The 14,714-nt window shown below is 46.8% G+C and overlaps 1 protein-coding gene across 1 annotated transcript; it reads right to left on the bottom strand.

The window, feature by feature from the left end:
- Window positions 1-321: 321 nt before the first annotated feature.
- On the bottom strand, window positions 322-2,646 carry LOC134057341 (olfactory receptor 14A16-like). Its single transcript, XM_062514330.1, has one exon. The coding sequence runs from the start codon at window positions 2,644-2,646 to the stop codon at window positions 1,714-1,716; it is 933 nt and encodes a 310-aa protein (XP_062370314.1). The 3' UTR covers window positions 322-1,713.
- Window positions 2,647-14,714: the final 12,068 nt, after the last annotated feature.

Below are 14,714 nucleotides of genomic sequence, written 5' to 3'. Positions count from 1 at the left end.
TGGTGGGGAATGGTGCCACATGCAGCGTGTGTGCAGTGGTGTCCTGCAGGGATCAGTGTGGGCCCAGTCCTGTTTAACATCTTTATTGATGATGTGGAGAAGGGAGCACAGTGCACCATCAGCAAATGTGCAGATGGCACCAAGCTGGGTGTGAGTGTGGATGTGCTGGAGGGTAGGAGAGCTCTGCAGAGGGACCTGGACAGGCTGGATCCAGGGCCCAAATCCAACAGGGTGAGGTTCAACAAGACCAAGAGCTGGGTCCTGCACCTTGACCACACCAACCCCTGCAGTGCTCCAGGCTGGGGACAGAGTGGCTGGAGAGGGGCCAGGCAGAAAGGGACCTGGGGGCAGTGATGGACAGCAGGGTGGACATGAGCCAGCAGTGTGCCCAGGTGGGCAATGGCACCTGGCCTGTGTTAGAAGTGAGTTACAGGAATTGATAGAAATAAATTTGATTAGATTCAGTATAATTTATTTAATAAGTGGTAGTAAGTAAAAGAGTGTTGGGTGATTGGGGAATTTTTGTTTTATTAATGGTTCATGATTTTTTATTTGATAGTTTTGATTTATATATTTTTTAATTTTTTGTGTCATGTATCTTTTTTCTTGTGTTTTGTGTATATGTGGTGTGTTGTTAGGGTTTTTTTTTGTTTTCTAGTCGTTGTGAAGATGAAGGCTTTTTATTATTTTGGTGTTTTGATGAATTTTTATATATTTCTTATATAATTTTTAGGATTTTTAATTTTTTTTTTTATTATATTGGATGCTTGTAGTTAGATTTCATGTTTGTAGTTAGGTTTTATATATGTAGTTAGATTTTGGGAAATGTATATTTTGGGCTTTTTGGTTGTTGTTAATTAGGTTTGGTGAATAAATATTGACTGTACTTCGTTTTATTGTTTTTATTTTGTTTATTGAACTGTTGTAATTTCTGATGATCTAGAATTCGAGTTTTAGTTAAGATTGGGGGTTTTTTGTTGGTTTATATTTAGTTTGGGTGAGTATTAAATGGGTAGTTTTTAGGTGGATTTTTATAATAGTAATTATTTTGTTAAGAATATATGGTTTAAATGATAATTTAAAATTAGTAATATTATTAGTTTGGTAAGAGATGATAAGAGGGTGGGGTATGGTTATGGGGAATGGTTAAACTATGATTTATATTAATTTTGTTGGGTTTTTTTGGGATTTGTTTTTTTGAATTTTTTTGTAGTTTTGTTATGGTATTTTGTGTAATTTTGGTATGATTTGTATATATATATAGTTGGGTTTTTTTAAGAATATTGTAAAGTTTTTTTTGTTGTTGTAAAAATAGTAATGTATGAGGAATGGTGTGGCCATCAGGAGCCAAGCTGCTGTGCCACCCCTGACCTGCCCCCACCTCTGCACACAGATATTGCTGCTGCAGCTCTAGAGAAGGGAGCAGAAGGAATCTTCAAAGAAAGGAGATCTCCAGAAAAAAAAAATAAAAAATGGGAGATCCTTTAGTTAATTTAAAGCTACAGAGAACAGAGCCCGTCCTGGACAGAGTCTGGGGCCAGAGCAAAGGAGGAGAGACAAAAATATATCACAAATATGGGCATGATTTTGTGCACAAATTATTAGACTAAAAAGTAAAAACTTCTGGCAATGAAGGAAAAGGAAGAATTCTCAAAAATTATTTATTTTACAAGTGACTAGGAGAAAATGGCAACTCACAGAAATTGGCAAAGTTCACTGTTTGTGAAACCTTCCAGTCATCAGTGTCCACAGTGCAGCCTTGAGCTCCTGGTTCCTCAGGCTGTAGATGAGGGGGTTCAGGGCTGGAGGCACCACTGAGTACAGAACTGACAGGGACAGATCCAGGGATGGGGAGGAGATGGAGGGGGGCTTCAGGTAGGCAAAAACCCCAGTGCTAATAAACAGGGAAACCACGGCCAGGTGAGGGAGGCAGGTGGAAAAGGCTTTGTGCCTTCCCTGCTCAGAGGGGATCCTCAGCACAGCCCTGAAGATCTGCACATAGGAGAAAACAATGAACACAAAACAACCAAATACCAAACAGACACTAACAGCAAGAAGCCCAAGTTCCCTGAGGTAGGAGTGTGAGCAGGAGAGTTTGAGGATCTGGGGGATTTCACAGAAGAACTGGCCCAGGGCATTGCCATGGCACAGCGGCAGGGAAAATGTATTGGCTGTGTGCAGCAGGGAATAGAGAAAGGCACTGGCCCAGGCAGCTGCTGCCATGTGGGCACAAGCTCTGCTGCCCAGGAGGGTCCCGTAGTGCAGGGGTTTGCAGATGGACACGTAGCGGTCGTAGCTCATGATGGTCAGAAGGTAAATCTCTGCTGACATGAAGTACGAAAAGAAAAACACCTGAGCAGCACATGCAGAGTAGGAGATGTTGTTGGTGTGCCAGAGGGAATTGTGCATGGCTTTGGGGACAGTGGTGCAGATGGAGCCCAGGTCAGTGAGGGCCAGGTTGAGCAGGAAGAAGAACATGGGGGTGTGCAGGTGGTGGCCGCAGGCTACGGCGCTGATGATGAGGCCGTTGGCCAGGAGGGCAGCCAGGGAGATGCCCAGGAAGAGGCAGAAGTGCAGGAGCTGCAGCTGCCGCGTGTCTGCCAATGCCAGCAGGAGGAAGTGCCTGATGGAGCTGCTGTTGGACATTTTTGGTGTCTTGGCATGGGGATCTGTAAGAACAGTAATAATGGAATAGTTTGGTTTGGAGATGACTTGAAATATCCCAGCCCAGCTTGGTGTCACTTTCCCCCCACTGCCTGCCCAGGGCTCTGCTGCCTGGAGCTCTCCCTGCCAGCTGCTGCTTCCCTGTGCCCAGGGCTGGGCCCTGCCAGTGCTGCCAGAGCCCAGCCCAGCCCTGGGGGCTCAGCTCTGCCCTGCAGACCCCTCCCAGCACAGGGCACTGCCAGGGCCAGCTCTGCCTCTGCAGGCTCTGATGGCAAAGTCAGAGCAACCCTGAGGAGACTGGAAAAGGTACACTGATGCTGCCTGTAAGGGGCCCTGTGCTGATTTCTTTCTTTGCCTGGTTTATTCAGACCTGAGAGAAATTGTTCTTATTGTGACCTGAGAGAAATTGTTCTTATTGTTCTCATCCTGAACAGACATATGAATATCAATGTTCAATTTTCCATCCAGGCAACCCTGAGCAGTAGATTATAAAATCAGGATTTTCCCTTTTATGCAGCCCCTGACTTGCTGTGCTCCCTGTATAATCTATTTGGAAATGTTCTGTAGTTAAATGTCACGCTGGGATCAGTCCTGATCAATGCACCATCCTCACCACACAAGGAGAACACTTCCAAGTCTCACCAGCTGTCTCCCTCCACCCAGACCTTGTCCCCCAGTGCTGGCAGCAGCTCCCAGGGCTGGCTGAGAGCTGTCCCTGGCAGGCAGCAGAGTCCCTGCCCAGCACAGCACCCTGGGCTGCAGGACCCTGCTCTGCAGGACAGCCCTGGGCACCCCTGGCTGCTCTACAGGAGAGAGAATCAGAGAATGTACTCACAGAGTCTGTGGGCATTGGGATGTTCCAGCTTTAGGAGATCACTGCAGGAGCTGCAGCTGCATTGTCCTGCAGCCAGAGGCTTCCTGTGTCCAGGGCTGGGAGTGATTCTGCCCCAGGCACTTGTGAGCATCTTCCCAGCCCTGACTGATTGAAGCTCTCTGTGCCTCTGTGCTGTGCCCAGGGTGGCTGCAGGCAGTGCCCTCAGCCCTGCTGGGCTGGGAGAAGAGCTGCAAATCAGCAGAAAGGTCTTTTTGAAGCTTTTCATGGTTGCCAAGAGCTGCCTCTGTGTCCTTGGAGCCCAGCCCAGCTCTCTAGCAGAGACACAGCACAAGGACTTTAATGACCCTCTTGAGGCTTGGATGCTGTTTACATCAGACACGGTGCCCCATACTGTGCTTAAAATCTTCACAAAAACTCAAAGTCATATTCAAACTGCAAAGTTTCTTCAAGTTTTAATAGATTCCAGTAAGGAACACAACTGAGTAAGTGTCCCAGGTTCCAGGTACAGCAGAACACTGGTGGCAGTGATGACAGGTGGGGACAAACAAGGGAAAGGTGTCCCTGATGCCGAGCAAACCTGGATGTGTCTCAGCAATGCCAAGGGCCAAGGGCTGAGCCCCAGCCCCTGGCAAGGCAGATCCTGTCCCTCCCTCCTTGCTCAGGGCTCTTCCCGGGGCACTGGGCTCTGGGGATGTGCAATGCCAAGGGCAGCACCATGGGGCGGCCCCTGCCAGGCTGCTGAGCAGGGACAAGGAGGCAATGAGGCCCCAGCACAGCAAGGCTCACTTGTCCCCTGCTGGCCAAGGGCCCAGGGCCAGCAGCCATGGCCAAAGTGCTGCAGCACTTGGCTCTGGCAGGGCCTTTCAGCTGCTGCCCATCCCTGTGCCCTCTGCAGCCCAGGCTGTCCTACGGTGTCCATGCCCTGCCCCTCTGTCCCTGCAGGCTGTCCTCATCCCCCGGCTGCCCCACCTGGCTGGCCCCTTCCTTTGCTGACAGCTCTGCGTCCTGCCTGCCTCTGCCTGCACACACAAAGCCTTGGGCTGCTCCAGACTCCTTCTGGATGCCAGGTTTCACTACAGCCCTGCCCTGCGAGTGAAATTTCTTTAACCTTGGGTCCAGTCTGGAGCATCCCATCTGCTCTTGGCATCAATTCTTTCTTTTTTTCTCAGGCTGTTTTCAACTATGTCCAAAGGATCCCCTATCTATGAAACCTCCCTTCAATCCCTCCCTGGGCTCTCTTCTGTCCCCAATCTCCACTCCACTGAACACAGAGCTCCTTTGTCCTTATACATTGGCTTCCTCCAAACCCAAACTTCTGAGATTCACAGAATTCACAGAATTCAGCGATTTCACAGATTGACTAGTTTGGAAGAGACCTTCAAGAACATCAAGTCCAACCCATGCCCTAACACCTCAACTTAACTATGGCCCAAATTGCCACATCCAGTCTTTGTTTTAACACATCCATGGATGGTGACTCCACCACCTCACTGGGCAGGTCATTCCAGTACTTTTATCACTCTTTCCTTGAAAAACTTTTTTCCTCATATCCAACCCAATTGTTCCCTTTAAACAATTTGACACTGTGTCCTTTCATTCCATTTAGTGCTGCCTACTGATCTCTGGACCATCTCCAAGGTGTTGGCAAATGAAAACATTCTGCTCAAAGTCTGAGGAAATCACCAGAGAACAAGGCAGTCAGACCTGTCTGTCCTGGCTACTTTTGTCTGGGCCCAGTTCTTGGACAGATGCAATTTTGGAGGTGGAATCCCAGATTTGGGCATTGGCAGCTTGGTAAGGAGGGCAGTTCTTTCTCACTGGAAGGAAAGCACTGAGTCCCAGTGTGTGATGGTAGATGGGAGACAGCCCTCAGGAGGCCAAGGCCAGCCTGAGCTGTCTGTCCTGGCAGATTTTGGCTGGGAGCAACCCTTGTATATGGAGAACTTTTTACAATGAGGTCCAATTCCAGCCTTGCGCACCTGCAAAGGTGGATGGCTCTTTTGCTTAGGAAGGAAAGCCCAGAGCCCCAGTGCTCCAGGGACTGATGAGAGGCAGCCCATGACATGCCAGGATCAGCCAGACCTGCCAGGTGGCCCCCAGGAGGCCAAGGCCAGCCAGAGATCTTCCATGTCCCCTTGGTTCCATGGGACCCCACAGTGTCACAGTGGTCTCCACGATTCCATGGGGCCTTGCAATGCCACAATGTTCTCCATGGATCCACGGTGCCCTGCAGGATCACAGTTCCCCTTTGGCTGCACGAGGCCCTGTAATGCAACAATGGCCTCTTGGTTCCACAGAGCCCTGCTGCTTCACACCGGCCCCTTGGCACCATGCAGCCCAGCAGTGCCACAGTGATGAACTTGGTGCCACGGGGTCCCAAAGGTGTCACCACCATCTCCATAGGAAGGAAACAGCTGACCCCCCGTGTTGCAGGGGCAGATGTGGGACAGTCACCAGAGGCCAAGCACAGCCAGACCTGTTGCTATTTGCAGATTCTGTCTGGGAGTAATCCCCAGATATACGGAATTTTAGAGGTGGAATACCAATTTCAGACATGGAAATCTGGAGGACAAGGACAGTTCTTTTCTGTAGGAAGAAAAGCACAGAACAGCAGTGTTTCAGGAGCACATGAAAGGCAGCCACCAGAGACCAAGGGCAGCCAGACTTCTCTGTTCTGGCAGCTTTCACTTGGGAGCAATCCTTGAATGTATGGAGTTTTGGAGCTGGAATCCCAATTTTGGCCATGGGCGAGTGGTCGAGATGGATGTTTTCTTCCATAGGAAAGAAAAGTGCAAAGGCCAAGTGCTTTGGAAGAAGATGAGAGGTGGCCACCCTTAGGCCAAGCCAGCCAAACCTGTCTCTCCTCGCACCTTTCATCCGGGGGAAATCCTTGGACACAGGGATTTTTGGCGATAGAATCTCAATTTTGGTTGTGCCTGAATGGAAGAAGAGTTCTTTTCATTAGGAAAGAAAAAATGGAGGCCCAGTGTTTCAAAAGGCAGATGAGAGCCAGCCCTCAGGAAGCCAAGGCCAGCCAGACCTTTCAGTCCTGGCAGCTTTTGTCTGGGAGCTGTTCTTGGATATAGGGAATTCTTGAGGTAGATTCCCAAATTTTGGCCATGGGTGCCTGGAGGTGAAAGTTGCTTTTTTCCTGTGGGAAAGGAAGACACGTGTAGCTACAAGGTCTTTCAGAGCTAAAGAGTCCAATAGAGAATTAACACCTGTATCATTGATGCTTTTAACCCAATATCTAAATTCCCATGTCCCTTAGTGTGACACTGCCTGACCAACCAGAAACTGCTACCTGAAACCCATGAAGAAGGAGGAAGAAGAAGGAAGGTAAAAACTGAAAGAGACAACACCAAAGATCCTCCATTTTGTCTCATACCTATTGCTGTATTATAAACCCCTCCAATTTCAAACCCATCACCATGGGAAAGCACACAGTTCTATTTCACTGCACACTCGTCATTTGAACTTCATCACTCCTATCTAGAAGCCGTCTCCAAGGAAGGCCTCAGGTCAAAAGCAGTGCTCTCCAGTGGGTCAGTGCCTGCCAGCACAGAAACCTCAAAAACCCCAGGTTTCTGGGATCCAACAGTGCCTCTCTTTTTATTCTCTACAAACCAGGACTACACAATTCACCTAATACATGTTCATTTCCTAACCCTGCTTGTCCCAGCTTTGTATTAAAATTAGCTCCACACCTCTGTGGGACTGAGCACTGCTCCTTGTTGGTCACTCTGGTGGTCGTCTGGGGGTCCTTGGGATGAAGTAAACAGTCTTCCTCTCCGTTGAACTTTTCACCTTGTCTCCTTGTGCATGTTCTTTTTAGTCAATTGGTCATCTTCTGGACTTTGATACCAGTTTTCCTGCTTCAGGGCTCTGAAAAACCCCTTTGTCCTGTGGTCCTTGCATCCTGTTTGTGCATTCTAGCTCTTTATCTCATCTTGTAACTTTGCTCTCCTCCTGTTCTTGTAAGCACAGTAAATGTTTAGGAATTCCATTTGCTTTTGTCAGCCCCCTTTTATTCAAAGCATTTCTTGATGCTCGATTCTTAATTCTCAATTCCTCGGACTCAGACCCCATATTCTAGAAAATTAATAAATTCTTTTACTTAATAATATTGATACCTTTTCCATTTTCCAGTTTACCTCCACAGCTCGCTCTTCTCAGCGTGTATCCCTCATTGCACCTCCATGTATTGCCTCTAAGGAAGTCAGTGCTGCTCTCCACATTAACATCCTCCAAATCCAAACAAGTATTCCAATAGACAGCACCAGACTCACATCTGCTAATGTCAGTATGACAATGAGAGGGTGGTGAAGTGTGTTCAAAATCCCAGCTGTAGTTGGTGACCATCCAAAGAGTGCATTCCACTGTGATGATTTGGGCCCTGGTTTACTCTTTGTAACACTTTGCTTATCTCTTTTATATCATTCTAGACTGTAGCCAGAATCCTTTGCCCATTTTCTGAATCTCGTTCAGGATTTTTGTCGAGTTCTGGCGTTTCATTACTAATGAAATGAACCTTCCTAACGCAATGTTCATTCCAATGGGTCTAGGTGGTAATTTATGATATATTGTGTAGTTAGATCTCATCAGCTGGTGGGATGTGACTGGTGCCAAGTATCAAAAGGCATACCTGACATTCCTGATAAAATTTCAAATATAAATATTAGAATGGTTCTTAGTAGGTAAGATTCCATTGTTATCATCAATTTCTACAGAAGCACAAGCGGTTCTTAAACATGCACAGCCTAGACCAATATATACAAGTACAGTCTTTTGACTAGATTTCTGCAAGTTAAATTACTGAATGTTCTCAACTGCAATGTACTCATTTTGCTCCAGAGTTTTCTCTGTAAGAGAATTAACATACACATCATCTCCAGGCTGTGTGTCCTGCACTGCTCTGTCTGTCCCTCTGCTCTGAGTTCCAGCCACATGTTTCTCAATTTCTCTGAGTTTCTTACTTAAGGCTACCATACAGGCAATCATCCTTTCTTCCCCCACTTCAGTGGACAATCCCTTTTGCACTCCATATGGTCTCCCATAAAGCATTTCAAAGGAACTTAGTTTTTCTTTGGCTCCTGGCTTGGTTCAGATCCCCATCAATGCCAGTGGGAGAGCTTGAGGCCAGGGTAAATTAGCTTCTTGTCCTAGCCTCACAATTTGCTGCTTAATTTAATGATTCATTTTCTCTACTTGGCCACTTGACTGGGGACCATATGGGGTATGGATCTCCCAGTCTATGCCCAGGTGACGACTGATTAGGTGCATTATTTTTGAAATCAAATGTGGCCCTCTATCTGAAGATACCGTGGCTGGAACTCTGAAGTGTGTTATTATGTCTTGTAACAATACCCTGGTTACCTCCCAGGCTTTGGCAGTTCTGGTGGGTAAAGCCTCTGGGCACCCTGAAAAGGAATCTGTAAACACCAGCAAATATCCCTACCCCCCTTTTCTGGTGAGTTCTGGAAAGTCAATTTGCCACTGTTGTCCAGGCCCATGGCTGTGGAGACACTGAGAGGCATTCCCACTTAGGGAGACATCAAAAGCTTTTGTCACAGCAAATTCCAATGTACCCTTGTTCTGTTCCCTTGTTCTCCCCGTGTCCCTTCCCTGTCCCTCAGTCTTTCAGTCACTCCCACCCTGTTTCCCCGTTGGCTCCCATGCCCTAACCCCACCTTTGTGCCCCCCTCCCCATGTCCCCTGGTAATTGGTCTCTGATGATTCCCCCCACCCCAAATACCCATGGACTTGAACCTGGACCCTCACCACAAGCTTTGCCTCTGCCTTTGCCTCTGACCCTGGACTATCCACGTGTGTGGCTGAAATAAACATCTCTGTGGAACCCATACAAAGGCCCTTCCTGCTTTTTCACCTGCAGTCATCGTAACAGCTCTCCAGGACACTCCAACACATGGCTTTTTCCAATTTGGCCAAGTTCTGGTTTGGGTGTATTCCTGGGTTAGGTCTGGAGGCAAATGCCACACTGCCAGGTTACCTGAATGACAGTGGAGTATAAATTTCTGGGAGTACTTTTTTCAATCAGATAGTTATACAGGGCATCTACTCCCCAGTGAGTTTTCTGGTGTTCCTCCCTTAATAATGACCAGAACAGATGAGAAGGGATGACCATTGTCCCTTCTGCAATAACAGTGCATCCCTCTTGGTTACATGTTCCTCCTTGATCCCTAATTAGTTTTCTATGCTTTCTGATAGATACTGGCTTACCTTCAAGGGAGACCTGTCCATCTGGAATTAAAACTCCCTCAATGCTCATCTCACTTTTGCTGCTTCTTTTGCCTCTCTGTCCAGCAGCTCATTTCCTTCCTCCAGTTCTGAGCTCACCTTCTGGTGTGCCTTAATGTACATCATTGCTACCTGCTCAGGTAGCTGAACTGCTTCCAGTAGCAGAAAGAATTTCCTGCACATGTTAGATGTTTTTCCCTCGTGAATTCAACAGTCCCCTTTCTTTCCAGATGGCTCCATGTGCATGTACAACTCCAAATGCATACTCTGTGTCTGTATAAATGTTTGTTTTCTTTCCATTCATGATCTACTGGGTGCGTGTTGGAATGATTATCTCAGCTTTTTGTGCAGAGGTATCTATTGGCAAGGGTCCACATTCTGTTACCTCTTTACAGGTGGTAAGTGCATACCCAGCAGCTGCTCCCATCAGTGAACCAGGTTTCTGCATCATCCCAAGGGGTGTCCTTCAGATCTGGGCAGCTGGAGGAGGAGGCTTCGATAGTCTCCAGGCAGTCGTGGTGTACTGGCTCCCCTTGATTTCCACTAAGGAAAGAAGCTGGGTTGGTAATGTTAGTCACAATTATCTCTGCATCATCTTGTTCTACCATGGTGACTTGGTGTTTCAGGAACCTTTGTGGGGAGAGCCAGTGCCTGCCCTTTACTTCCAGCACTGCACACACTGTGTGAGACACCAATGCAGTCATTTTCTGGCACAAGGTGAGTTTGCATGCCTCTTGAATATTCAGCACCACTGCTGCAATGGCTCTGAGCCTTCCCAGCCATCCCTTGGCTGCTGTGTGTAGTTGCTTGGAGAAGTGAGCAGCTGCTCTCCAGTACAGACCCAGGTCCTGGGCCAGTATCCCCAGGGCAATTCCCTGCTTCTCATGGAGAAACAAAAACAATGGTTTACTCACATCTGGGAATCCGAGAGCTGGAGCTGACATGAGAGCATTCTTCAGCTGGTGAAAGGCCAGGGTGGCCTCTTTTGTGCACTGGAGTTCTCTGTCCCCATTTGTAATGAGCGCATACAGAGCTTTCACACGTACGCCGTAGTCATAAATCCATAATCAGCACCACCCTGTCATTCCTAACAATGTCCACACTTCCTTTACTGTCTGAGGTTTCAGGGTTTGGCAGATTGCTCCCTTGTGATCTTGCCCTAGAGTCCATTGTCCCACACTAATTTCATAACCCAGGTAAATTACCTTTTGCTTCCCTACCTGGGCCTTTTTCTTTGATACCCTGTATCCCTCAACTCCTAGAAAGTTTAGGACGCTCACCATCCAGGGAATACAAGCCTCTTTCATCCTTGTGGCTATGAGGAGTTCGTCCATTTACTGCAGTGGTTTTCCTTTTACTGGGGGAGCCTCCCAGGATTCCAGATCTTTGGCAATTTTTTTCTCCAAACAATGGAGGAGAATTTTTAAATCCCTGAGTCAACACCATCCATGTTATCTGGGATTTGCACTCGCTTTTAGGGTTTTCCCATTCTAATACAAAGATTTCTGTCTGTGCTCATGGAGAGGGAGGCAAAGGAAGGCATCTTTAAAGTCTAAAATGGTAAAACAAAATCAGCTCTGGTGTTAAGCACATTAGGAAAGCCTATGGGTTTGCTCCCACAGGATAGAGATCTGCAGATATTTTGTTCACAGCTCTTAGATGCTGTACTGTCTGATATGGCCCATCAGGTTTTCGGACTGGTAAGATGGGAGTGTTGAACTCAGAGAGACGTTCTTTTGTAACAACCCTAATTGCAAAAAGTTTTCAACTATCGGGGTAATTCCTTACCTGTCCTCTCTTTTCAAGGGGTACTCCTTAATTCTTGCTGGTTGTTTTCCTTCCTTAAGTTAAATTCCTATAGGAGTTGCATTTTTCACCCTCCCTGTTACCTTAGAAGCCCACACATCAGGGAACACTTGATTTATCATTTCTTCACTAATTTCTCCCTCCATTTGAATGGCTACTAAGATTAAACTTATTGCCTCTATGTACTGTTCATCATTTACCTCCAAAACAATCTCCTAATTTTTAAATTTAATGGTCACGTGTAATTGTTCTAGCAAGTCTCTCCCCAGAAGATGTCCCAGGGAATTGGGCAGATATAGAAATTTATGAATGCCCCATTGCTTTCCTAGCCTATACTTTAATGATTTGCCAAAATATGCTTTTTCAGGTTGGCCAGTTGGTCCTATTACTGTAACATAATCCTTTCCCCACAGGTTCCAGAGTTTTATTCAGACCCTAATACGCTGCCTCCGTGTCAACCAGAAATTACACCTCTTTCCCCTTTCCCCCCAGCTTCAATTTTATAACCAGTGGATCTCCTGGGTTTAGATCTACTGGTCCTCCTCAGTCTTCTTTCACATGTGCAATCACTTTTCCCTTTTCCTGGTTCTCCCTTTTCCTGAAAGCCACCCCAACTTCATTCTGGACATTGATATTCCCAGTGACCATATTTCTTGCAGATCACACACTGGTCTCTGCCCAGCCAGGACAGGCCTTGTCTAGGTGGTCCCTGTCTGCCTCTTCCTCTCTCCCTCTCACTTACAAGAGCTGCAAACTTCCTCATTCCTTCTTTATATCCTTCTTCCCACTTTCTAAAGACTCTCCACACCTCATGCACAGAGTCTCTAAGTTCCTCCCATCTCCTCCCCCAAAGCTTTTCAAGTTTATGTCTTAGGTCATCTGTAGACTGCGCCAGGAATAAATTGACCAGCTGCTGTATCCCTGTGTCAGACCCAGGGTCCAGTGATGTGTGGTGGCACATTCCATCCCTTAATCCATCGAGGAATTTGGATGGTGACTCAGAGGCCCTCTCCTTAATTTCATAGAACTCTGACCAATTTATAGGTTTGGGAATGCCATTTCCATACCCTTTGGGATCCATTTCTGATAGCTTTCCAATTTTCTCAATTCTGCTGATTGGTTTGGGTCCCACTGTGGATTTTGGAGGGAGAAATAATCTTTCATATCTAATTGTTGTGTTTTATAATAATCTTCTGCCAAATCCCCTGCCATTTTTATAAATTATTGTCTTTCAGTCTTGGTCAGTGCATCCAATAATAAGTGCATATCACTCCAGTATGCATTGTGTTCTTTTATTATATATCACAGACATTTAGACATCTTAACTGGATGGCTGCAGTAAGTTTTAGCAACCTTTTCTCATGCCTTCAGGTCGATGGTGGAGAAGGGAACTTTAAGCAATACCGTTCCTCCCTCTGGTCCCACTGCCTCTCACAGAGGTGCCTGTCATATGTGTGTCTGTTGTCTACTCTGGTGAGCGATTCGAGGGGATGAATGGGCTGGGGCTGATGGTACTTCTGAATCTGCATCCTCATCCTCATCCCTTTCCTGTCTTATGAGGGGAGTCATGAGAAAATCATCAGCCAGATCTTGTTCCTGGGCCACAGTCTGGAAAACCTCATCCAATTTTGTACATCTTTGCCCTGGACTGCAGGCTGAACAACACTGCTTTCCTCTCTTAGTCTTATTCTCCTTCTCTAGGACCAATACCAGAGGCTCAGATGGAGCCCTGAGCCCACACATCCCTCTGCCATTTGGGGTGACTTTGAAGGGACAAAAAATTTGACAGTACAGTACATGACACCTCTGTCCACTTCCCTTCCCTCCTAAGAAATAGCATGAGCTGTAATAGTGTGTTATAGTCCAAAGTTCCACTGGGTGGCCACTTCTCTCCATCATCTAATTTTTATCAAGGACACCAGTCCTTGCAGAATCTAATAAGGTCTCTCTTGTTTTCTGAGCCCCAATGTCCAGCAATGTCTTTCTAGTGTGCAATAATACACCCTGTGCAATAAGTCCACCCAGTGGACTGGCTTTAAGAATGTCTTTATTTTGTCCAGTTCCCATTATCTCCTCCTTCTTGTCCTGTCCAGTTTCCACCTAAATCTCTCTTCAGAATTTCTCACAGACCTTTCTCAATCTTCGTCCCATACCCATTCCCAAGTTGCAGGTATTAAATGTGATCTTCCAAAAATCAACATGAGAATCTTAGGTTCAAAACTAGCTCAGTTACGATGCCTTGATTTACACTGAGGGCATAGAGCTTGCTGTTTATCAGAGGAACAATACCAACATTTTTCCCAAGTCCTACACTGTAACAGTAACCACGCACTGTGCCAACCTCTAGAAGCCGAAAAGCTGCTTAACACCTGCCAGAACAATCTATTGCACTTCTTCTCTCTTCAATGTCCAGTTCCTAATGCAGACTGTTCCCAATACAAAGGTACCACTCTTCCTGCTCAAGTTCTACATATTCCTTCCAGATAAACTTGATTGTTTCCCCTTTCTATCCAATAATTCACGGGATTTATGAACTCCCACGGATCCAGCCCAAACCACTGAGGGAGAGGGATTCCTTCTGTTTGTCTAGGTCTAGCCATGGTTAAAACAGACACCAGCCACTCCACATCCAAGCACAACGCTCCTCCATCCACACTTGCACTCACCCCACACTGACCCCGGTCTCTTCCCTTTCCTTCGGCCGCCTCAGTCACCTGAGGTTGAAAACGCGGATAGAGATGCACGCTCGCTCTGTACCAGAGGTACATCTCACCCACTCATTCACTCACTGACACACTCAACAACTCAACGTGTCCAGACTGAGCAGTCACACAAAACAGCAGCAAAAACAAGGGTCCACTCGACTCACCCCAGAGTCACTAGTGGGCTGCTCTATCAGCTCAGTGAGACCCCTCTGTTGGCCGCGCTATCAGCTGGGGATAAACTCCTCTCCCTCTGTCTCTGGTCCCATTGTTTGGCTGCTAGAAACCCACCATGACAGTGTTGTACTGCAGATGTCTCTGTACAACTTACCAGCAGCCCTGTTATTGATATTTAATACATGTCATTTTATCTGCAATGCCAGCAGATCATTGTCTGTCCCCACAGTGAGCGAGACAAGGTTCAGGTTCCCTCCAGGGAAGATCCTGGG

The sequence above is a fragment of the Cinclus cinclus genome, unplaced genomic scaffold, assembly GCF_963662255.1.
Source record: "Cinclus cinclus unplaced genomic scaffold, bCinCin1.1 SCAFFOLD_32, whole genome shotgun sequence".
In the NCBI taxonomy this organism is placed as follows: domain Eukaryota; kingdom Metazoa; phylum Chordata; class Aves; order Passeriformes; family Cinclidae; genus Cinclus; species Cinclus cinclus.
Note: the sequence above shows the minus strand (reverse complement) of the source record. Positions and strands in the feature narration are given on the sequence as shown.

Coding starts and splice junctions, on each gene's coding strand:
- LOC134057341 (XM_062514330.1), bottom strand. CDS start 2,646: ATGTCCAACAGCAGCTCCATCAGGCACTTCCTCCTGCTGGCATTGGCA.